The sequence below is a fragment of the Notechis scutatus genome, chromosome 1 (genome assembly GCF_049901735.1).
Source record: "Notechis scutatus isolate UNSWTSFEM ecotype Mainland chromosome 1, rNotScu1.2, whole genome shotgun sequence".
Classification (NCBI taxonomy): domain Eukaryota; kingdom Metazoa; phylum Chordata; class Lepidosauria; order Squamata; family Elapidae; genus Notechis; species Notechis scutatus.
In genome coordinates, this window is record NC_142009.1 from 259,851,866 (window position 1) to 259,875,648 (window position 23,783).

The following is a 23,783-nucleotide window of genomic DNA, read 5'->3' on the forward strand; positions in this document are numbered from 1 at the left end:
ATCAATTCTGTAAAAAAAAAAAACAACACCTCTTTGACTTATTTTTCACAGAACCTTGGTAAACATTAATCAGTATTGAGACTCTTCAATACCTTTCATATTTCTCTGAACATCCATAAAAACCCATTTGTGACAGTATGTATAAAAATGAGAGGGCTATTAAGAAAATAAGCTGATAGCATGAAAGACAAATCACATTAAAAATAATGATGAATAATAACATCTATGACTGGAGCCCTCTTTTTAAGCCTTTCAACTTTCTGCTCATCAGGAGCCCACCACTTATGCTTATTTTGCCACAAGAAAGGCATGTTTTGTTCAAATCTGCCTTTTGAATATAACTGTGTGGCTTCTGCCTGTTAGACATTCAACTAGTCAAGTTAATCTTTTTGACTCACGCTTTTCCAGCACAGCTTCACTAGTCATTTTGTCCAAAGTATTGCCACTGCCATTACAACAAAAACAGCATATGTCTATTTGGTTCCATTTATTTTTCCACCATCTAGGCAGCAACATCAAGATGACTTTGCATAATAATGAAAAGGTAGAATGTAAATTAGAAGTAGGTTATAATGGCAGATACACACACACACACACACACACACACACACACACACCATTCTGAAGAAGATAATGGCAAGCCCTTTTCATTTTGTTGCCAAGAAAATTGGATTTATGTATCTAATGCATAACTAGGAATCAAGTTCTATCCACAGTGAAAAAGTGTAAGGTTTTGGAGGAAGAGCTGAGACAGCAACCCACAAAACAGTATTGTTAAAGTGCTGTATGACTTATAACAACCTCACAAGTAACAAATCAATTGATTTAGAAACAGGTCTCCCATCCTTGGGAATACTTGTACTTGTACAATGGCAATAAAGTTATTCCAACATCTAACTAACTTTAATCACAAAATGATTCTTATAGCTGCTTAATCTAATTTAAGAAGCAGTCTCAGAGTACGACTTGTTTAGCAAGATAGGTGAACTCAGCCCATATCTGAGGACCATGCTCAGCAGATCTACTATAAGCAGCACCTGTCCGTGACAAATGACAAGAACTATACGGGAGAAATTGGAAGACCATTTCTCAATGCCAGTATCCATCTGAAATGCATGGGATATGCTGGAAGATGTGATTACATATAGTTCTCCATGCATGTATGAAACATCAATAGAAAGGTCGTTGGTGACTCAAGAAAATAAAATTCAGAGAAGATATGGCTCTAAATGTGACTGAAATAGAGTTTTTTTCCCCCTAACAATGCTCAAGGTGACATATTCTAGAAAGTAATTTAGTATACATACAGTGCAACAAGAACAAATACTAGAGTTTCTTGAAATTATACCAGTTAAAAAATATAATGTGCAAATGGGTCATTACTTAAGTCTGTTTCAATATCTCTCCTCTGGTCTTGTTAAGGGAAATGATTGTTGGGCTGCAACAGTCAAGAGGAAACAAACTGGCCAACTGATGGCTTTACAACAGTGATTTCGGAATTGCAGAAGCCTCTTGGATCATCAGGGGGCAAAGGCCATTAACCGTTTTTCGGAATTACACAGACTGAGTGGAATTGCAAATGCTCTGAAAATAGGCACATGACAAAATATAAAATGTAGCTGGCACATGCAAAAGTCATCCTAATGAGACTTAAGGGATGGAAACCATGCATGAGTGGTTCTTAAAACAACTGATTGTAAAATAATACAAAGAGAAATCTATTTCTCTTACTTTAGGTCACGCCTAGTATGCAATGACTTTGTTGGGGATAGTCTTGTATTGTGCTTTTTTCAATGGCATAATAAAAAGTAGATGCATATAAATTTGAACAGCTGGATATGTGCAGCCACTGCTTGCTAAAATGTTAATTTAAAACTAGTTTGGGCTTGAAGTACTGCTGGAAACACTACAGAAACCTGAAAACCAGTTTAACCAGAGATGCTAGTGACAAAATGCAGAAAATGGGGGTGTATAAGTACATATTAACAGTATTACTTCCAAGTCTTCGTAGTCTTAGGCTCGTCAGTAAATGTACAACTCCTCTGTTTAATTCTTAAACTAAAAGAGAGGAAGGTAAACAGAAAGATAATCTGTCGGGATGATGTTTGTTTGTCGTATTCAAGAAACATGTCATTACCATTCTATAAAGATGCTGGACTTGATTCAGAAAATTAAATATCTTTGAATTGGTTTGGGACAATTCCGTTCCTGAGAAACAGGGAAGTGTCCTATTCATCCTTCATCAGCATATGCTTGCTGCATCTAGATTGACAGCTGCTCTGTATGTGCATATATATATCTGATTGCAAATACTTCCCTTCATGAAAGTAACATGATGTTCAGTTTCAACTACTGCACCTGAAGCATTTACAAGTGTACATTATGTTTGACTGAACAACCTGTAGAGTCATAACAATGTGAAAAGTCATCTGGCACAAAGGTCTTATTATTCCAGTGGTTACTTTTGCAAATAATGACTTTTGCACAATGGGATAAACTCATCCTATTAATATCTTCCTCATATTTTCCCCAAAATAAAATCATAAACATCCAGCTTAGTTGGATCCATATACTTCTAGATTTAAAACAGGAGGCTGCATTTGGACATAATACTGAGATTATTATGGTTTGGCATAAGAATGAGCAGCAGTGAATGTTGCAATTGCTCATAAATCCCCCTCTTCCAAAGTGAAGAAGAGTTTGGAAACTTTTGCTGCCATTTTTAAAAATCTTACCTGCATATTGATATAAATTCCAAGCATTAAATTGGGGAGAATCTCAGGTGAAATAAGCCAATAGTTACAATTCACGATTTCAGCTAGCACTAATTAAGATGAGTTATTGGTTAAAAATTCAAATGACACGTTAAATTAGGATCAATCTAAATGGAAACTTTTAATCACCTTTGACCAATGTTAGAAAAGGAGAGGAGGAAAGGAAAGATGAGTTTGAGCTCCCATAGCCCTAAATCATAGATTGGTATTTTTTTAATAGCAGATATTCTTTCCACTGACATTTAGGAACTGCTATGACATGATGAAAATGGCATAAGTTGGACAAAGGGGAACCTTATGGGAACGCTGTGAATCAGAAGCTAAATATGCATTTGTGTCCACACTTTCCTGGAATTGGACACGAGTCCCTATGAAAACAGGGAATCTCATTTCTGAATAAGCATACAAAGAATCATCCTTTAGACACAAATCTGGATTCAGGTTTGCTTATATTGTGCCCTTGATATTTTTATAATCCACCACTCCTTGACGTATTTCCTCCTGCTAAAAAATTAAATGACAAATTATATGACAAATATCCCAGCATTGCCACCCGTTCCATTACTGCGCATTATCTAAAATTAAATCTAAAGAACGCAAGACAGGATAAAAACCGCTCATAAAAACGTGTGCACATTCTAGTATCAAACATTCTCCTACCAAACACTTTTCTCCCACGAAATGTTTATTTTAATTTTAAAAGCTTTTTATTCATTTGTTCAGGAAGAGGACGAAACGTTAAGATGCAGATTAAGTAAAAGGAGTTAGACTGTAAGAGATTACAGACAGATTGAAGATTTATGTTTGCTTCCACTCACTTTTCATCGGTTAACGTAAATGAAGCTAAGCCTTTGCAATGGGGGATATGCATAATAATAGGGTGCACAGCATAGCTTCCTAAGCTGCAGTAAGACTTGGTTTGGTATATGAAGGTTGTCTCCCCCCTCCCCAATTATGGCACCCTCTTTAAAGCAATAGAGACCCATAAGGCAAACAAAGAAAAAAGAAATACATCTTTTTGTTTTATACCGTATTACACACTGGTTCTTTTTATCCATTTTAATATTAATTTCAATGTTTTAACTTTTAATGTCTGATGTTTTAATGTCTTAATCCTGTAACTGTTTTGTTCTATTTTTGAGGAATCGTAAGCCATCCAGAGTTGCTTGGTAGAAAGATGGGAAGGATATAAATTTAAACAAACAAACAAACAAACAAACAACCCCTCTTCTAGTATACAAAACCTGTTACTCTAGTCAAGAAAATTTCTGAAGTTGTGGGATCGAGATGTTTTCCCCAAGTTCCATTATTAAGCCTATTCACCTACTCTTATTTATTGCAGTAGCTCAACATTAAACTTGTACTGCTATGTGTAAAAGGAGCTGTACCTTGCACTGAAATGAAGCAGGCATGAATTGCATTTTTGTCATATATCACATCATATCATATCATATGATGAGTTGTGTTATATCACATCATAGTTCCTTTGAGAAATTCTACCCAATCGCCATTTTTAAAGAAAATGCTGGAGAGAAACTCTTTTTCTACAGCTGAAACTTTCCTTTCTAAGTAAACATGCTTAACTTCAAGAAAGAACAAGAAAACTAAGCATCGGTAACTGATAAGAGAACTGTTTCCGAAAATTCTCAGTGTATTTTACTAATTTAGCACTATAGATTTGTAGGGAATTGAGCTGTAACAATTGAGCTGTAACTTTATCAACAACCTAATTTGGCCAATAATGTATTTAGGTAGCAAAATAAATTTCTAATAAGCCATAGACAGTGACAAAAAAGAAGAACTTTCAGAGAAAATGGCTGGCTACTATTGGAATTGAGTTAAATCTATTTTTTGAACTACAATATTTGATTGAGGCTGCATTTGTGCACAATCTGTTGTTGCTGAGCATGCAGACTTTGTATATAACTTAATTCCCATTTGAAGTTGATGCCAGTGTTTTCTTAGTGGAATGCTAAATTAGAATGTGTGTCTGTATGTGCATTTGAGTGTTTGTAGAGGATAATTAGCTGTTGTCTGTGAAGGGCTCCAGAGGTCATTTCACTTGGAACTCTGCAAGTGAAAAAGTCTAATATTTACAATACACAGCAAATACTTTATTTCTGAAGACCTACAGCAGGCTATGAATGAAAAAAGAAAAAAAAGAAAAAAGGTGGGGTGGGGCATTTTTCCAACAGTGATCTAGCAAATGATTAGAAGAAGGAGGAAGAAGATACAGTATAGTACCAACTGCATGGGTACAGGAAACAGTAAAGCAGTAGCAAGGAATGAGATGGGTAGAATTATGGAGAACAATATGCAACAATAAAGACAAAAAGTGTATTGGGGTACTCAGGAAACAGTTCCTTAATGCAAGAATGAGGATATGACAGAGCATAATCAAAAGACCAACGTTTAGATTGTCTACCATTGACCTCACCCCTTTCCTAAGAGGTCTGTAGGGGCGTGCATAAGCGCACCAACGTGCCTACCGTCCCTGTCCTATTGTTTCTCTATTCTTTTATTTTTCTTATATATACCCATTTCATGTATTCACAACTATGTATACACTTATACTTATTATCTTGGAAACAATTGACAAATCAAATAAATAAATAAATAAATAAATTTACTAAGTAAATGAATAATAACTTTTTTCAGAGTACAAAAGTTTCTGAATGAAGAGAAATGTTTGTCCAGTGTGGAATACTATTCAGAAGAAGATAGGATTCCTGTCATGCCCCTGGTGGAGACTGACTCTGAGGGAGAGGACGAACAGCTGATAGGGAGCGGAAGTGAAGGAGGGTGGGGAAGGGCAGAGGCCAGCTGAGCAGTCAGAGGAGGACCCAGGTCCATCCCCTATTCATCCTAGGGCATGCAGGGAGGAGAGGATAAGGGAGAAATGTGGTCTACTTGGGAGGAAATGGCCTTGATCCTCTTCATGGACTGCAGCTGTGACAACTGAATAAGAGTATGGACCTGCGTACTAGCGAACGCTGGAAACAAAGCGTGTCAATATCTCTCGTTTCTAGTTCCTCTCTGAGTTTGGCATCCTTCTCAGTGGGTGTTATCTGTGGACATCCTCTAGCCCTTATTTTGCCTGGTTTGTGTTGCTTTTTTCCTTCTTCATGTGTAGGAGTTTTTTTTATCTTCCATCAAAGATATTCGGAGCTTGGAAGCAAAGTGAAGGAATAAAAGGAGCTTCACCTGTTTTATGTGACTGTGTTTGTTTTGTATCCCACCCTGGGTCATCACAATTCCTGTTATATTTTTCTAATTCCCTGTTATCCTTCAGAAAGATAGGAATAGGCTTGGGGCTGGGTTAGTTGGCGTTCCCATCCTAAGGCAGGTATGGTTGATATTTTTCTGGTTACTTATTTTAGTTTGGATTTATATATATTTATATATATAGCACCAAATTTAAAACAGAAACGGCTGTGAAAGTCTGACTCACAGATGAACACAATACAGAAGCCTGATGATGGCAGATGAGATTCTGCTGAAACGTTACTACAACTTTAAAAGCACAACTATACAACTTTAAAAGCACAACTATAATGATGTGGGAAAATACCCAAACAAAGCTGAATATATATATATATATATATATATATATATATATATATATATATATATATATATATATATATATATACCCTGTTTCTCCAAAAATACGGCCTCCCCAACAGGAAGTCCCAGCATGTTTTATAGGCATGAAATGAAATTAAGCCCCTCCCCCAAATTAAGGCCTATATTAAAACATGCAAAATGGGGGGATGGTGGGGGCTTGCCGTTAGGAAGTACTTTTGTTGCGCACCGGATATGGTGCTGCCTGCATTGACCCTGATACGAAGTGCCCCACCAACGCCAAGGTCAACATCCAAGCCATCGCCACCCGCCCGCCCAAAGATGCAAGGGGGGAATTAAGTCACCCCAAAAGACAGCCTAGCCATTTTTGGGGGCTCAAAAAAATAAGACCCGGCCTTATTATATGAGAAACACGGTATATATATATATATATATATATATATATATATATATATATATATATATATGTATATGTATATGTATATGTATATGTATATGTATATGTATATGTATATGTATATGTATATGTATATGTATATGTATATGTATATGTATATGTATATGTATGTATGTGTGTGTGTGTGTGTGTGTGTGTACACGCCATATGTTTATGTTTAGTACCACTTAATTATATAAGAATTGACCACATCATTTTTTTAGAAACCACAGATTCCTTTATCCCAGTGTCTCTAATTTACTCTAATGGAAAATTATTTTAACCATAATGGGTTGGGGTAGGCAGTGATGACTAAAAAGTATCCCTTGTTTTATCATGTCTTTGCCAATGGTAAGTAGGTAGGTAGTCCTACTTTCAACACAGTTTAATCAACTATGCTCTAATGTTGATGAGGTTTATCTAACTTAATTTGTTAGCCTGCTCTTTATTCAAGAAACTGACTGATTCAGTAACTGAAACTTCCCGTTGGGAGAACCAGATTTAAACCTGTCTTTCATTATGGAACAGCCTAGATGATTCTGAGGTAGTCACTCCCATGTGCATACAGTAAGTGCAACAAATATTAAAAATGAACTGAAAAATGAAAAATGGAATGGAAAGCAAGGGCAGTGGGGAGTGTTAAAAAATAAATATTTCAAACAATTATATGTTACACAGTGTTATCATTTATTCATTTTAGTGCCACATCACTCTCAGAAGTGCTCTGGATTTCAATTCATTCACCTCTGACATTTCTAACTCGGGCCTTTCATCTCATTGGTCTGTGGATGAATTAGATTGGGGGTCCCCAAACTCTGGGCTGTGGACTGGTATCGGTCCACAGCCTGTTGGGAACTGGGCTGCACAAGCAGCAGGTGAGCAAGCAAAACTTTATTTGCCATGCATGGGATCTAGGTTGTACATGAAACCGTACCACCACCCCCGCTTTGTGGAAAAACTGTCTTCCACAAGACCTTTCTGGTCCCTGGTGCCAGAAAGTTTGGGGACCAGTGAATTAGATGATTCAAATAAGCAGAAGGTGCATAAACTGACATTGTGGTGGAAAAGCGAAGGCAGTGCCCTGCACAAGCCAGAACTATGGAAGAGAAACTGGTTCCATGGGCAATGAGACCATGGAAAAAGGAGCGTGGGGCTCAAACATCTGGAACATATGATCAGCTGGGATGTATGATCACAAATTATTCTACGTGCTTGGCCAAATGCACACAATAGAGATGGATGAAGAAGCTGAGATAGCAGTACCTTGCAGGTAAGTCATCATGAGCCTCATAACAAACAAACCTCAGCAGGTTGTATGTGGCCTGCAGGAAGTTTGTTTGAGGCTAAAGAGTAATAATAAATGAGGGATACTGACCTCTTAACTGTATTAATCAACTTCACAGGCATGCCTGATTTGACATTGTATTTAATAATACATTTTATAATGAATAATAACAATAAATAAATCACAATTTAAATCCTAGATTGGTTTAGTTACTTCAATTATCTAAAGAAGTGAGCTGTAATTGTCAAAAGCTTATGCCTTTTAATAAAAATTGTTAGTCACTAAAGGTGACTACCTGATTCCTTCTAAAAATAAAAATAATGTCACAAAACAATCATATGTTAAAACTGTGCACAGATTCATCTCTCTAAAGAAAAAATGCTAATCAAACCAATGAGATTATGTAAAGTCAAAGGATTTCCTTTTCTCCCGAATTTTGTTCATTTATTTAGAAGGATATAGTAGAAGATCTCAATAGCTCCTTGAAGCACTGAGTGCAACTTAATGTACATATTTAAAGTAAAGCGATGGTTTACTAATAGGATGCCATTTAGGAAAAGTAAAAAAAAGATGCTTTTACAATAGCTTTACTGTATTTAGCTTAAAGCTTTTATCTCAAAGCCACATAATATCCTGGAATATAAACTAGTATTACTGTCCCTTGAACTCAGTTAAATCCTAATTTTTTAAAAATAAATTATTAATACCTAAACTGTATATTTAAATGCTTTTTCGGTAGTTAGCAGGCCTTAAGTCAGTCGTCTCCAACTTCCTTAGGCCGATGGGCCTTTTGTGGGTCTTTTGCAAAATGGCTGCTGGAGAACTTTGCCTAGTCATGTCTTGCCATATGAAATATTAATCATCAAAGTGTTCCAATTTGTAACTAGTTATGATCCTGCTACTGGTCCTGCTTTTCTTTAGGTTTTTTTTTTTCTGGGCACATAGACAAATTTCTAAACTGGATTTCAACTGTTCTTTTATTAAACTTTTCAGCTTACAGAATTTTTGTTCATGACTAAGATGTTAGAAACCAGTGCTTTGCCAATTTTCACACTTTTTTAAAAAAAAGTTTTAAAATATAAATGTTCAGATAGGATAAGGATCCTGGAAGGTCCATGACCTATTGGACGACCATAAGACATTGAGTCTCTCAGATTTTTTTCAAGTTTTGCTTTACCAAAGTTATAAGAATAAGAGGAAGCCTTCTCTTTCAAACGGGAACTGTCCCATCATATTAAAAAAAGGCAGAAGCTAGGAAAGAAAAATGAGATCAATAATCTGCACTATGCATTTGGTACAATGATCCAACAACTAATCAAAGTGCTTTGCAGCTTTCTCACCCATACTCTGATTGCCACAAAACCTTACGCATACTGTGTCTGAAAACTAGAACAAGATTCCTTTTGTTCAAGTTAGATGCTCCCTCCCTTTTTTTGCAGCACTGCTTGGTTTTCCATCCTACGCTCTGTTTCTATTAAGTTGGCATTTTCTGACTTTTGCAATGTATGTCTAGATGGATGGCACAGTTCCTTATAGTCCTAACACAAAATGCTTATAGTCATCCATCTATCAATCAGTCCACTCAATCTAATGGGTATCAAGTCAGATCAATATATGCTTACAATTGTTTGTCTTATTTCTTTGCTGTTGATAGAACCCCATAAAGGATTATAGTACAACATAAGTTAGATACTGTCAAACTGGATAGCTCATAAACTTCTGTCAATATTGATTCCGAAAACAACAGGATTTCCTTTTCTGGTATTTCCTAAAATGAATTCAGGTTCTTTTTGTATAGAATGTAATAATGCTAAAATTAGTGATGGAAAAGTAACAAAATTACTGAATGATGTAACTACACCTGTTTGCTTTTTGTATATTAAAATATACCGCTATGTAATGAATCTCTGTGAAATCAAAGAGGCACTGAAACACATATACCTATGGATTCTGCCAACATATGTTCTTTGATGATGGGACCTTATATATATTATTACCCTTAGGCAGAAGGGACTTGTTCAATGGGTCACATTTTAGCACACAGGTGCAGCATTCCAGCAGGTTGCAAAATACCACTCCAGATGAGTACAAGCCATAGTGGTAGACAGCCTTCTTAGTATCTGTGCTTAAATTAACACATCCCTATATTCAGAAACTTTTCCATATATGGTCCAGTGACATGGAAGACAATGTGGTTGAACTGGGAATGCAATGGTTTAAATATCAATCTAGCCATGAAGCTCAGTAACTAGTATTAGCACTTATGCTAAATGAGCTCAAAGGATTTGAGGAGTGAAGGCCTATATATCTTATTTAAGTTGCTTAACAAAATAATCCAATAAATAAAAGGTCCATCTCAGCAATTACAAACAGAGTTACTCTGCATGATTTCAGATGTATGTTTCTCAGACCATTTGGTTCACGACAAAGTCAATGTTAGGTGGGAATAAGAAGTGAGTAGATATGCTACATCAGTAAAGTTTGAAATTCAGGGCTGGAAGTTCAAAATTGAAATCTATCCCCACTTTTAGGAGGTTTTTGGATGACTATGGTCTCTTTCTGTATATACAATATCTCATAATATAATTTTGAAACTGAAAGTGATTATACAGTACAATACTACTAAGACCTTCTAGAGGAAAGATGGGGTATGAATGCAACAAATACAAGACTTGGGATTAACCAATGTCCGGCATGATTATGACATTTTTTAAAAAGTTGTCTTTTTGCCAAAGATGCTTTATGTGGTCCTTTCATCATTCCAGTTTTATCCTCACAATAACTCTGTGAAGTAAAGCAGGCTGAGAGGATGCATTTCATGGAAAGTTATTAGGTGGCTGGGTTTTCATAGTGCATTAAACAAAATGTAGATTCTTTGTTTTGCTTATTGGATGAAGTCACCCTAGTCATTCATCCAAACTATCGTTTGACATTTAGTATTACATTTGAATTCAGAAGTCATGGCTTTGCAAAGTATGGCTTAGACCTGCAAACTGGGTCTTAGTGGGATGTGTGAAATTCATGATTGAATGGGGCTTTGAAAGCTTAATTTCCCAATTTTTATTTGGCCATTTTTATTACTATAACATGCTGGCTTTTAACGAAACTTATGAAGATTTTAACATAGAATGTCCATTTCCAATATAAAAGATAGTTAAGGAAAGTCCTGTGATTCCATGCAGTAACAATTAAATAGCATAATAAAGCCTGGGCTTTATATATTTAGTCACTTATATTTATTTTCTCAAACTGGCACTGTGTGTTTGGGCACCAAAGGGTGTATGAGTGTGTCTAGCGAGGAAGAGGAAAGGATAAGAGATAAGATGTCCACAGAAATCATTTTACAGGCAGCAAGAAAGATCTGGAATCGGTGAAAAGGAGGAGACTAAAATAAAAGAAAGAACAAAAGAAGAGAATTAATGGCCTCTTTTGCCTGTTCTCCTCAAATTTAGTAGCACCACTGTCTGAAATAATAAAAAAAAGGTTGAAAAGAATTTGAAGATGAATAACCAACTGAAAGAGCAATAAGCAAGCAAGTTCTCACAAAATTAATCAGAAGCAGTCTTGGGCTTCTGAAAGGCTTCAGGATCTGAAACCCAATACCCTTGCCGGGTGGCAGACTGGGGAAGCTTGTTCTAATGCTCACCAGTTAAAATAAAGATAGGAATGGCAAAAATGTGCATCACTTTTCTTGCTGTTTAAAATGACTGTATTAATGTTCATTAATATTAATGTTGATCATTAATAGATTTCACAGGCATCTAAAAAAAAAAACTATCACAGCGCAGCTGATCTTCAGTGTTATTTCCTTTGCTTTAAAACTGAGATTCCCCCCCCCTAGTTTTGCAATGCCTTCAAAAGCATACTTCATAAGCTCAATGAGGCACAATGGAGTAATGCAGAATTTGCAGCTGATTTAGCACTAAGAGTTAAAAAAGAAAAGGCTGGCTCTTATAGCCTTGCCAAGAAAGGGTATGTGAATCAGTGCCTTTATGCAGCATGCTGCGGGTCTGGCATACTCAGAAATAACCTCAATTTACTTTTTCCTGTTGCTGGAAATAAACAAACAGAAATCTGTGTATATAGTATCCTCTGCAGTATATATATCCCACTGGCCACATCAAATGGAAAGCACGGGATTTATTGTGAAAAAGCACAGGTTTTTTAAAAACCATTTTCAAAGGCTGGTTAGATTTTTATTCAGCAACAGTCATGCTGTTCTGAACTTGTTACTTTCCAGCTTGCATTTACCTACACGTGTATTTGAGCTTAAAAATCATATTGCATGTAGAAAGGGCTCCACATGTAGATGAGAAATGGATCTGCATGTGAAATTCTCTGGTGTGCATCAGGAGCCAAGAACATCAGACAAGGAAAAAAGGAATATTATTGATCCATTCCTTGGAAGTAGAACAGTGGGCACATTCAATGCACTCCCACATGCGCCTGCTCTGATCAGCATAAGTAGAATTAATGCTTTGAAACAGTGCTTTCTTAAGACACCCACAATTATATTATACTTGATCTGTTGAATCAATGCCCATTTTAAGCATTGCTTTAAAGATTCTCCATATCACGTTTATTAAAAACAACCAATATTTTTGCAGCATATATATTGATTTTGGAATATTCCAGAGACCCCGTTTGAAAAAACAAACTAAGCCTTCTCCTCTTTCTGTTTCAACTCCAACTAAAAGAAGAGTTTTTCAGGGAAGCTTAAAATCTAATATTTGTATCTAAAATCTGCTTAGATCAACAACTCTCAACAGTATGCAAGAGGGGAAAATTAGAAATTAGAAGTGACAAATGAGCAGTTATTAAAATTATAACAAGTACTGAATCTGTGAAAATATCCTCATTTTTTAAATGATCCACAAAGTTTTCTTATAAAAATATTAGCTATTTATGCACCTTAAACATTTGCTAGGAACTTTACTATGGGAAGTAAAGTTGTACATGTCTGGAACAGAGAAACAAACATTAAAAAGCAAACAAACCCTGGAACACTAGAAAATAAAACTTCTGTTCTTTCCGGCCATTCCTCTGTAACACTCTAGTTCCAGTTCCAATATGTTAGCCAAGTTAAGAAAATGTCCTGGCTAAGCTACAGAAACGACTGGAGAAGGCTGATCCTGTGGAATTCACGGAGCAAACTAGACTTAAAATGCTCTGCAAAGTGAAGCTCTGTTAACTTGAAACGTCATTTTGGAGCACAAACAGGAAGACCTACCGTTCATTACTCAAGGCCATCCTTGGTGGATCCAGATTGGGGTTCTCCATGGATTCCATCTGAGGGCAGCGTAGAAAGTAGTAGAGAGTATGGAGGGCGTCGGGGGACCAGGTGATGGGTGGTTGCTGTTGTCTGGTTTGCCGAACAGGGCTCATGCCAGGACGAAGGGTAGTCAAACACTGCATGTGGTGCATTGCTCGTGAGACCAAATCACCTGGAAGGGGAGTAGATATAGAAACCAAGAAAGCTGTATCTAATCATGGATTGATGCCCTAAGAACATTCTTGCATTGCAGAATATACTGTACATATGTGCTAAGCCTTTTAAATAAAACCTCAAATTAATGCAGGCCATGAAATAAATGCTGAAGCCTGTAAGGCATGGATTGATTTCTGATAGTCCCATTCAGATGATGATGATAAACAAGAGGAGATGTGCTAAGACAAACATTTTCCGGGGGGGAAATAAGTCTACAAAGCATCCTTTAAGTCAGTGGTGGGATTCAATTTTTTTTTACTACCGGTTTTGTGGCAGTGGCTTGGTGGGCGTGGCAGGGGAAGGATACTGTAAAATCTCCAATCAGAGGTGGTATTTGCCGGTTCTCTGAACTACTCAAAGTTTCCACTACTGGTTCTCCAGAACTGGTCAGAACCTGCTGAATACCACCTCTGCTTTAAGTAGTATACAGTACACCCTAAAACATAGTTTACATTAATCAAAATATAAACAGACTTTCATAGCTTACTTGTATATAAAAATTTGTTATGTCTGTGTTTTTTTTAAAAAAAAACACAGAACACACATTAGAAGTTTTATTGATTTATTTCGTTTTATTTCGTTTTTGCTAACTGGCTCTTAGGCTGGAAAGTTGCCTTTTGGCATTTGAGTATGATTCATCCATTTGCCAAATTCATGGGCTTTAGGATGGATGTGGCATGTTAGCCAAATACTGGGGCCCACAAGTTCCTCTCTGGAATTTTCAGCAGGAGTGGAAAACAAGCTGGTCCTTCAAACATTAAGTGGGATGTAATCTATGGCTGGCAAAGCAAATGCAGCATAAACAGTTGCTACTTTCAGATGTCCATTTCAACTAGTTTGTTACTTATCAAAACAATTGTAGTACTGTACTGGTGCCAAAATAGGTGGCAGGCACTCCTGCTAGGTATACAGTTTCAGCATACAGCTGATATCAATCATTAAATGTTTAAATATCTCCAATTCTGTGAAATTAATGGATTCCTATCCATTGCTAGACTGTGTACAGAATATGCTGTGATTTTTATCTTTGGCTTCAAAATCCTTGATAGTTTTTACTCTTTTATGTTTTCTTCCCCTGGGATAATCCATTTCTCTCTGCTTGGCATGTTCTTTCTAATATCTTGACAACACTATTCTTTCTTACATCTCATTCTTCTTCTTACTGAATTGCTTACTTTACCCGTTGGCAGCACCTGGTCAGAACTTCAGAACTTAGGCAGGATTGGCCTTGATTGGAACTTGGGGGCACCTTGGAATTTTAGGGTTGTTAGCAATGGCGGATTAAGGCTCACTGGTGCCCTAAGCACTGACAAATCTTGGTGTCCCCCTCCTTTGTACATGCTATACAAACAAAGCCAAGCTTAGGCTACATAAAAGTTGCCCCTTTGGGCCTAGTGCCCTAAGCACATGCTTAGTCTGCTTAATGGTTAATACACCACTGGCTGTTAGCCACCATGTGATGTTGAAACAACAATACAGAGGAAGTGAATAGTAAATCTCTGCAGAACTGTCAAAAACCCCACATAGATGCAGACTCTAAGAAGTGAGTTTCACTTGAAAGTACCCTTACCTTTCCTTTTCTTCTGTTGCTTTCCACATACAGAATTCTAGATTCTAAATCTCTTGGTGCAAGAATATGCTTCATGTATAAAGTACCATATTTATTGATAACCCTGAATAAATTATGACAGTTTTAATAATCTGATGGGGATAGAAGCTAATCTCTGTGACACTGTATTAAACTCTGAAATATCCAACAAGACGATTTTATTTTCCTGAAAAACATCCTGAAACGTATTTTCCAGTGTCATCACATGCAAAACAAAGGTAAAATGCAAAATGTTTTCATGAAAAGTCCCATATGCTGTGTAAATTAATACCACATTGACGCTTATGTTGCTTACTCAGTTCAGAGATGCTTCCAACGCAGGTTGCCAGGAGAGATTGTTCTAAAGTCCGAAGTTCTAGCTGGGCATAAGCATCGGCTCTTCCATTGCTGCATATCGATCCATCGTTGTAAGGGCTGAAGTAGGCGGGCAGAGAAAGCACACCTTAAAAAGCCAGAGAAAACGGGCCTATTAGGAAAAACACTAGTACAAAATAAATACATTTGTTGTATATTGAAAATGTAATGCAGTTTTACATGACTTCCGTAATACATGCAGACAATGGTCAGAATTGACTTGCAGAGCAGTGTCTCTGAAGTTTAGCAACCCTTAGCCAGTGCGATACCCATGCTCATCTGCCATTCTCAAGTAAATCCAATGCCCCAACTAATTAGTTTCCAAGGAGATATATATATATATTTGTTTTCTTACGTTTTCGCGGGTACTTACATGTATGGTATTCAGCTTTGTTCGGGTATTTTCCCACATCATTATAACTGTACTTTTAAAGTTGTAGCAACGTTTCGGCATATCTCATCTGCCATCATCAGGCTTGTGTATTGTGTTCGTCTGATGATGGCAGATGAGATTCTGCTGAAACGTTGCATACAACTTTAAAAGCACCACTACTATGACAAAGGAAAACACCCAACAAAGCTGAAAATATATATATATATATATAAAAACATTTGTTAATATATATTTAATTAACATTTGTAACTCTGAGTCTCATGATAACCATAAAACCATGGGTTTATGTTTATTGGGGCTCTACAGAGCATCCCAAGAAACACTCAGTGAAGCCTATTGGCATAAGTGAAACATCCCTTTTCTAAGCAGAGAGGCCATATGTATCCATTGATCCAGATACCTGGCACGTCTGCAAGAGCTTTCCTGGATTACCTTTGCATGTGTGTGCATCTACCCACGAGACCTCTGCAACTGCCAGTGGATGCTGCTTCAATAGTTCAGTGAAGAGTGCTTTGCTTGGCCAACAAGCTACAAAAAGCTCTTCTTTCAGCGCTTTACACAGTTATTGCAATGTTTAAACTTTTACTTTTATTAAAATTAAAAAGGGGGATTCTGAGTTTGCCAGGGCTTATACCACAGAACAATTCCTTTATAGAGACTTAATGGACTGGCTTTGTTTCATGCTTCTGAGTTTTTTCAACTAATTGAACCAGGATACCCTTTACACCTTTCATTTGATTTCTGCCATTATGTGGTATTATCTGATCTATATAGCCACCCATTTCACTTTCATGTGACTCTAGACATCTTAGAATAAAGCAAATAAAAATACAACACATGTAACATAAAACAAAAATAAAAATACACAGCAGCTGGATATGATCTAACCTAACATCCATACAACCAAGAGTAAGCTCTAATCCATACCTACAGTCCCAAGCCCAAGCCCAAGCCCAAAACCAAATTTTGAAGGCCTTACTAAAGGCCAACAGGGATGGGGCCAATCTAATCTGAGGGGAATGCTGTTCCAATGAGTGGGTGCTACAACAGAAAAGGCCCTCATTCTGGTCCCCAGTAGACAATACTTCCTATTTGATGGTATCTGATTGGATAGAATGGATAGAAACAATACAGGAGTGGGGGGAAAGAATCCCATAAGTATGTATGTGTTAAAACCCAATATGCATAACTCTATATGTATGTAATTATCATATATTTATAATGCTACCCAATTCATCAACAACTCTGGGTGATGTACATAATTAAAATCAAGGTATCAAACATCAGAGGGGGGAAAAGTCATTCAGGTGAAGCAAACCATCCATTAAAAGCCCATAATATCCCTCAAAAAAGGGAGCCTAAATGCCATCTTAGCCCAAAACCTGGTGGGGAAAAAGCCAAGGCCTCAGAACCTGATTAAAATATGTCAGAGTCAAAGTCATGAAAACCTCAAACTTACATAACAGATATGAGGGATGTTAACTTAATTTGTCTAACAGTACCATCTTTGTCAGATTGATGAGCTTTATTGCTGGCTCAGCTGAATTCAGTAGAAATTGTTTTAAAGTGTGCTTTACAATTGGTGTGGTAGAACTTCAGAGGACACTGAAGATAAGTCAGAAGTGAGAAATGAACCTTGAACTACTAATTGAGTTATCATTCCTAGGTACCTATATGTGTTCTGCATATCCGTTCTTCATAATTTGCCCGAAGTTTAGATGACACAGCTTTTAAATGGACCATTTACCCCTCACACAGAAAGTTAGAAGTATGAGGGGGAACATAGATTTAGCAGATGATTAGTAAGGGGCCTACTTCTTTTTCATTCTGTCAACATGCAGAAGAGCTGCCATGGCTCCCTTTTGGGTTATCAAATCACATCCGACAAAAATATCCCAATGATCAAGATTACAATTGTACAAAGTTACACGGTTAACAATTCACATTTTTTGGCTATTGTTTGCAATTAGATAAGAGCACTGGTGACAATCTACTGCTAGTTGCCAAATGGGGAAGATTCAAATGAACCAGGTAAATAAAAATGCACTGATTTATTTATTGATTAAGACTGAAGTTCATAACACCAAATAGGGGCAAAAAACCTCATCTAGATTGTGGCTACAATTGTGTATTGCTCCAACTAATAGAAATTATATTAACATATTATATTAATTATATTAGGTCAGTTTTTTCACCACCGGATTTTTTGGGATATTTGGAATATGTTCTTTTTCAAGAGAAAGTCATTCAAAATTCTACCCTTAACAGCATTATCAAATTAAAAAAAGTACTAGTGCCAACCAGAAGTGGATTCATAAATTACGCTAAATTGTACTGTGAAGGAATTTGTTGACTAAAATACAGCACAGAATGAAATGTTCCCGAGGGCTGTAAATTGTGTTAGATTGTGGTTATTTTTACTACACATTTCATATCCAGACTAATGCCAGCAGTGCTCTGTTATCTCTCACATCTCCTCTAAGGTCCACCGATTCTGGCTATAAATGTATCATTTAAACTGATGATTAACAAAGCAATATCTGTATACAGCATATTGTACATCTCTGTAATATCACCATCAAGACTACATGGAGCAAAAATACTTTCTGGCAATTCCCAAAGCCTTTGAAATAGCAGTTGAGAATTAAGTATGTTTATTCTATCTTAATATAAGAAACCTGTTCATGAAACTCTTTCTCCAGCATACGTAAAAAAACATGTGCACAGAGTGGATTTCCAATAACCCATTTTAAAAAATGAAATGATTTAGCTTTTTTAAAAAATAAAATTGCGTACAATAAAATTGCATACAACGTGATACTTTTTAAAACAGCCAACATGTTTCCATTTTCCTAGCCAAAATCAGCTCAGCGGGAAGAAAAAAATGGGTTCCCCTTTTTTGTAACGTTCTTCTCTTTTAACAGTACTATACTCGGTTATTTCAAATAAAGAGCTTGAAATATAGTTGAGGGAAAGCGAACTATTCCGTACCTTTGGGATCAGCAGTTTCATTTTAAGAGGCAAACATTAATGCATATTTACATTTAATTTTCAGTTTTGTAAAATGTTTCTCATGTGTGAACTGATAATTAGAGATGCAGAGAGTGCATTTAATTTTTTCTTTCCATACTGTTGTCCTGATGAAAATCTCTTTCTTGAAGCTAATACATGGGCATGATGTATTAGCTGATAACCCTACTGGTTATTCCTAAAAGTTATCACTATCTCCCAGAAAACAGAATGCCAGAATTGGAAGGGACCTTGGAAGTCTTCTAATCCAACAGGAGACCTATACCATTCTGGATAAATGGCTGTCCAGTCTGTTCTTTAAAAAGCTTCAGTGATGGAGCATTCATAACTTTTGGAGGCAAGCCGTTCTGTTGATTAATTATTCTCATTGTCAGGAAATTTCTCCTCAGTTCTAGGTTGGATCTCTGCTTGGTAAGTTTCCATAAATTACTTCTTGTCCTTGGGTTAGGTTTAGGTTGTCACAGCCCCTCAAATATTGAAAGACTGCTATCAGAACTTCTCATTGTTAGACTAGACATATTGAGTTCGGGAAAACATGTATCATATATTTTAGCCTTCAACCCCTTAGGGGTTGGCAGGTGTTGTGAAGATGAGCTACCTCTGCCAGCTAACTGGGGATAAATGCAGAAAGCCTATGGACAATATGTGGTCTGCAGACTATGGACTGTCTATGCACAAGAATTACAAGGATATGCCTTATAAACAGACTTAGAAAAGTAAAAGCGGGGGGGAGGGGAGATTCAAAGAAAAGTGCTTAATCAAGAAGTGTAATTGCATGCTCAGAAAAAAAGAAAAGAAAAAAAATGCAATGTTGGATGATTGAAAAGATCCAAAGGTTAGAGGGAATGTGGAGCAGTTGGCCTTTGGGGAAATAGCTACGTCTTGGAGTCATTTTATAAACAGGTAACTCTCTCCCTTACTCACCCATAGCAGCCATTTTATGAGAAAATTCACACTATTCTCAAATATATTTGCTTTAGTATTCCAACTGTATTCACCAGCCTAAAGAAATTGTTAAGGCCTGTAGTTGAGATGAATGTCAGGACATAAAGTAAAGACATTAGACAGCCTTTGTCCAAAGGTTTTGTAGGTAAGAAACAGCACTTTGAATTGTGCCTGACAATTTAAATGGCAGCCAGTGAAATACAATCAGTATAACTACAGAGGGCTCTGAGGTTTGTCTTGGGTAATTATCGTTCAACATTTTTACACCATCTGTAACTCTGTTTTGCAGAAGTCATCTACCTTACAGATTAATATCAGCAAGAGAATACAAGTCTTAGTAAGTTCCTTGTTAATTAAGTCTGCATAATCCAAACGTTCTCTCTATGTCAGTGTCTCTGCAGCTTTAAGATGTGTGGAATTCAACTCCCAGAATTCCCCAGCATACATCTTAAATCTGCCAAGGATGAAAACCATTGCTTTATGTAATGGCTTATGCAGGTCTGCCCCAAGCATCATGTGACGGGTGAGCTTCCATTCTTGCTCCACCTTCTGCCAATCTAGCAGTTAGGAAGCATGCAAATGCAAACAGATAAATATATCCCAATAGGTGGGAAGATGTTCTAGGCTGTTAGAGTCATGTCAGCCATATGACCACAGAAACATCATCATACAATGTCGATGGAGATTCTCAGTCATGCAGGTCATGGTTGTTTCTGGTTTTTCTATGAAGATGTTTCGCTTTTCATCCAAGAAGCTATGATTGAGAATCTCCATAGACATTTAGCTATGCACTTTAGGATGAACATCCTTTGAATGGTGCAGGAGTATGAATGGATTTCCAGAAAAATTGCAGAGTACAAGAACCATTTGCGTTTCAGTCTGAGATGTAAACAACACAGACTCATCCTCAACAACCCGTGCCTATGTTCAACAGTGAAGGGACACAGGGCAGAAAACAACCTGCAGAAAGCTCATCTTCACAATACAGTCCTTTCAACAGTCCCAAGAAGGCTCCATAGCCATTTGCACTACTCAGGTGACCCTGAGGGCACAGACAAACCTCCAAGTGGCCTCAACAATTCTCTAAAAGAATGCAAATGACCAGCTGTCTGCAAGGAGTATAAACCCTTCCATTCCCCATCATCCAGTCAGAGCTGAAAAAGCTTCTTGGATGAGAAGTGAAACATCTTCAAAGAAAAACCTGAAAGTCCAGTTGCCTCTTGAAAAAGCATCTTTGGGACCTTTGGACAATGCTGGCTTCCTTGGCTAGAAAACCAAGAGGAGCACTGCTGCCTAGAGTTGGTCACGACAAGAAACAGGAACCCCCACACATACTAATTTTTTTTGTATTTCATCAATAGTCTACAAAAGGTGAAAATGCGCAGTACAAGGAACTGACCTAATTTGATCTGTATAGTATTCTCACTCTCATAATCCACAGCTTAGAGTCGTACCTTTTTATGATAATGGAAGTTTTAGTCCAACATATTTTATAGAACAATTGTAGTCTGCTGCTTTTTTAAACTTATCACTCATCCTAAGCAGCCACTCTTCCTTCAGCCTCTATGAATTTAACACTTATATTGGAATTCTGATTTAGTCTTTAGGATTATTACTTGAAGGACAGTTGATACTCCTCAATGTGATGGCTTCACCTTCCAACTGTTTGTCTCAATGGCCTCCAAACCACTGTTGATTATACTCATCTTGAAAATACATGTTCAATATTCCAGATGAGAAGTGAAGATGATCATTATATGCTGGCATTTACAAGTGAGCTTTGGGTAGTGCTATTTAACAGAGAGCAGGAATTTTTTTGTAGCAAATAAAATATTCTAATCCAATTGAAAATTTAACTCCATTGTGGAATTTGGCCAAACCATCAAGAATGAAACCCTTATACAAAGTGTGCCAAAATATTTTAAGAGACCACAAATGGTCAGAGCTTCCATTCATGTGCCTTTCACATCACACCAAAAGCACATTGTCCTACTAGCCGATTCTGAAATGCTGAAATACTAATTCAGTACTGTGTCCTGAGGCAGGAAACCCCACCTGCTCATCAAACCCACTTCCTGGAGTTCATTCCTTCCTCCATGGGAATTCTCTCAAGCAAATACTTAAACTCTGGTAGATTTATGAACTCTGATGAAATTTCAATTGTAGTTAATGAAATCTTATAAAAATCTAAAAGTCCAGGCATTTTATTTTTACACACACACACACACACACACACATACACACACGTATATATATAAAATTAAGACTATATACATAGCTTTCCTGCAAATCTTGTTCTTCTTGCTGTTATTGGTACAACTTTCCAGATGACATACCAGCATAGAAAAGGGTGCTGGAATTGTAATTCAACTAAATATATGAGATTCTCCACATCTTGTATAGAGAAAACTCAAGCTGATTTATGTAATACAGCTTTAGTATGGAAATTTGGAAAAAGTGATTTGATCTTTGATAAATGATATCTTGATTTTGATTCCTCTGTGTAAGTTCTTTAAATCAAGTGATAATTACATTGATTACAACTTTTTAGACAATTATCATTTGAATAATATCAAAGAAATGAAAATGAGGATACAAAACAGTAACAAAGAGAGGTTCCATATTGCAATCAGATGTTTTCTGTCTATAAGTTTCAGTGCAGCTGTATTGACAAAATACAGACTTTCCGGGGGGGAGGGATAGACCTAAGTGTTATAAATGGCTGTCTTGCCAGGTATGGGTTTGACTTGATTATGTAAACCATCTCAGACAGAAAAGAATGATCTTTATGTTCTTTACTATATTTATTTTATATCACCTTTTAGTTTGCTGCTCCATGATTTGCGACTCTATATATGTCTACTCATAAAAAAAATTTCACTGGCTTAGATCCTAGATTGAAGACACATCTGGCTCCTTAGAAAACAGCCCTTCAATGAACCCAATCTTCTCTGCAAATAAAGGCTTCTTTATTAAATGGAGCAGAATATTAACATCTACGTTAGCAATAGTTTTCAATGGCATGTATTGAGGCATACCTTTTAGCCTTAAAACAGCGCTAATTTATTTGGTCCTTTCTGCATAAAGTCAAGCAAGCAATAGTTACTTATCAGGGAATTTCCAAATATTTTGAGGGTGATATTGCTGTGTCTTTCACAAAATTTTGCAGATGTTTCCACTGTAACATTCTGATATCTGAGGGTAAAGGTTTGTTCTCCGAGCTGGTGGGTTGGTTTCCACACGTTTCACTACCAGGCTAGGTAACATCTTCAGTGGAGTTTAGGGGATGTCAGCGTTGGTGTTCTTTTGTTTATAACAGCTTCAGGTGTGGCCCTTATAAAACAGAAAAGCACTGACACTGACATCCCCTAAACTCTGCTGAAGATGTTAACTAGTCTGGTAATGAAACATTCTGAAACCAATCCATAAGCTCAGACAATGAACCTTCACCCTCATCCTATACCCGAGCTACAGATATTTACCACTATTCTGCTCCTTACTTTATCTGTCTTTATTTCTTTATTTTAACTATCCAAAAGCAAATGACCAAGCAGGAAATAATTACCTGCTGTCTGTTGAGTGACAGCAATAAGGGCTCTCTTCTGAAAGATCTTTGATTGTCCCAACGCTTCATGTGTGCATGTAATGCACCCTTCTGCCTTTACATGTCATGAATGAAAAATTCCTATTAATATATAGGTTATTTGTAAGATCGCTACTTAGCTACTAAGTTAAGAGTTAAGATCTTGCAATGTTCCTCCCAAAGTTATGTAACTCCCTCAGTGCCATGAATGATGTCATAATCTGTTGTAAGAATATGACAGAGACAGGATATTAAGCAATTGTTAAAATTTTAGTGAATGAGTCAACAATTCAGACAAAC

At 36.8% G+C, this 23,783-nt stretch overlaps 1 protein-coding gene across 3 annotated transcripts in view; it reads right to left on the reverse strand.

The window, feature by feature from the left end:
* The window catches only part of ABTB2 (ankyrin repeat and BTB domain containing 2), a 142,924-nt gene that overhangs the window by 29,977 nt on the left and 89,164 nt on the right, over positions 1 to 23,783 (reverse strand). For all 3 annotated transcript variants that reach the window (XM_087951196.1, XM_087951195.1, XM_087951197.1), the window contains exons 2-3: positions 15,473 to 15,619; positions 13,311 to 13,524 (exon numbers count right to left, since the gene is read on the reverse strand). In XM_087951196.1, the coding sequence (XP_087807322.1) occupies positions 13,311 to 13,524; positions 15,473 to 15,619 (361 nt within the window). The remainder of the gene's footprint in view (positions 1 to 13,310; positions 13,525 to 15,472; positions 15,620 to 23,783) is intronic.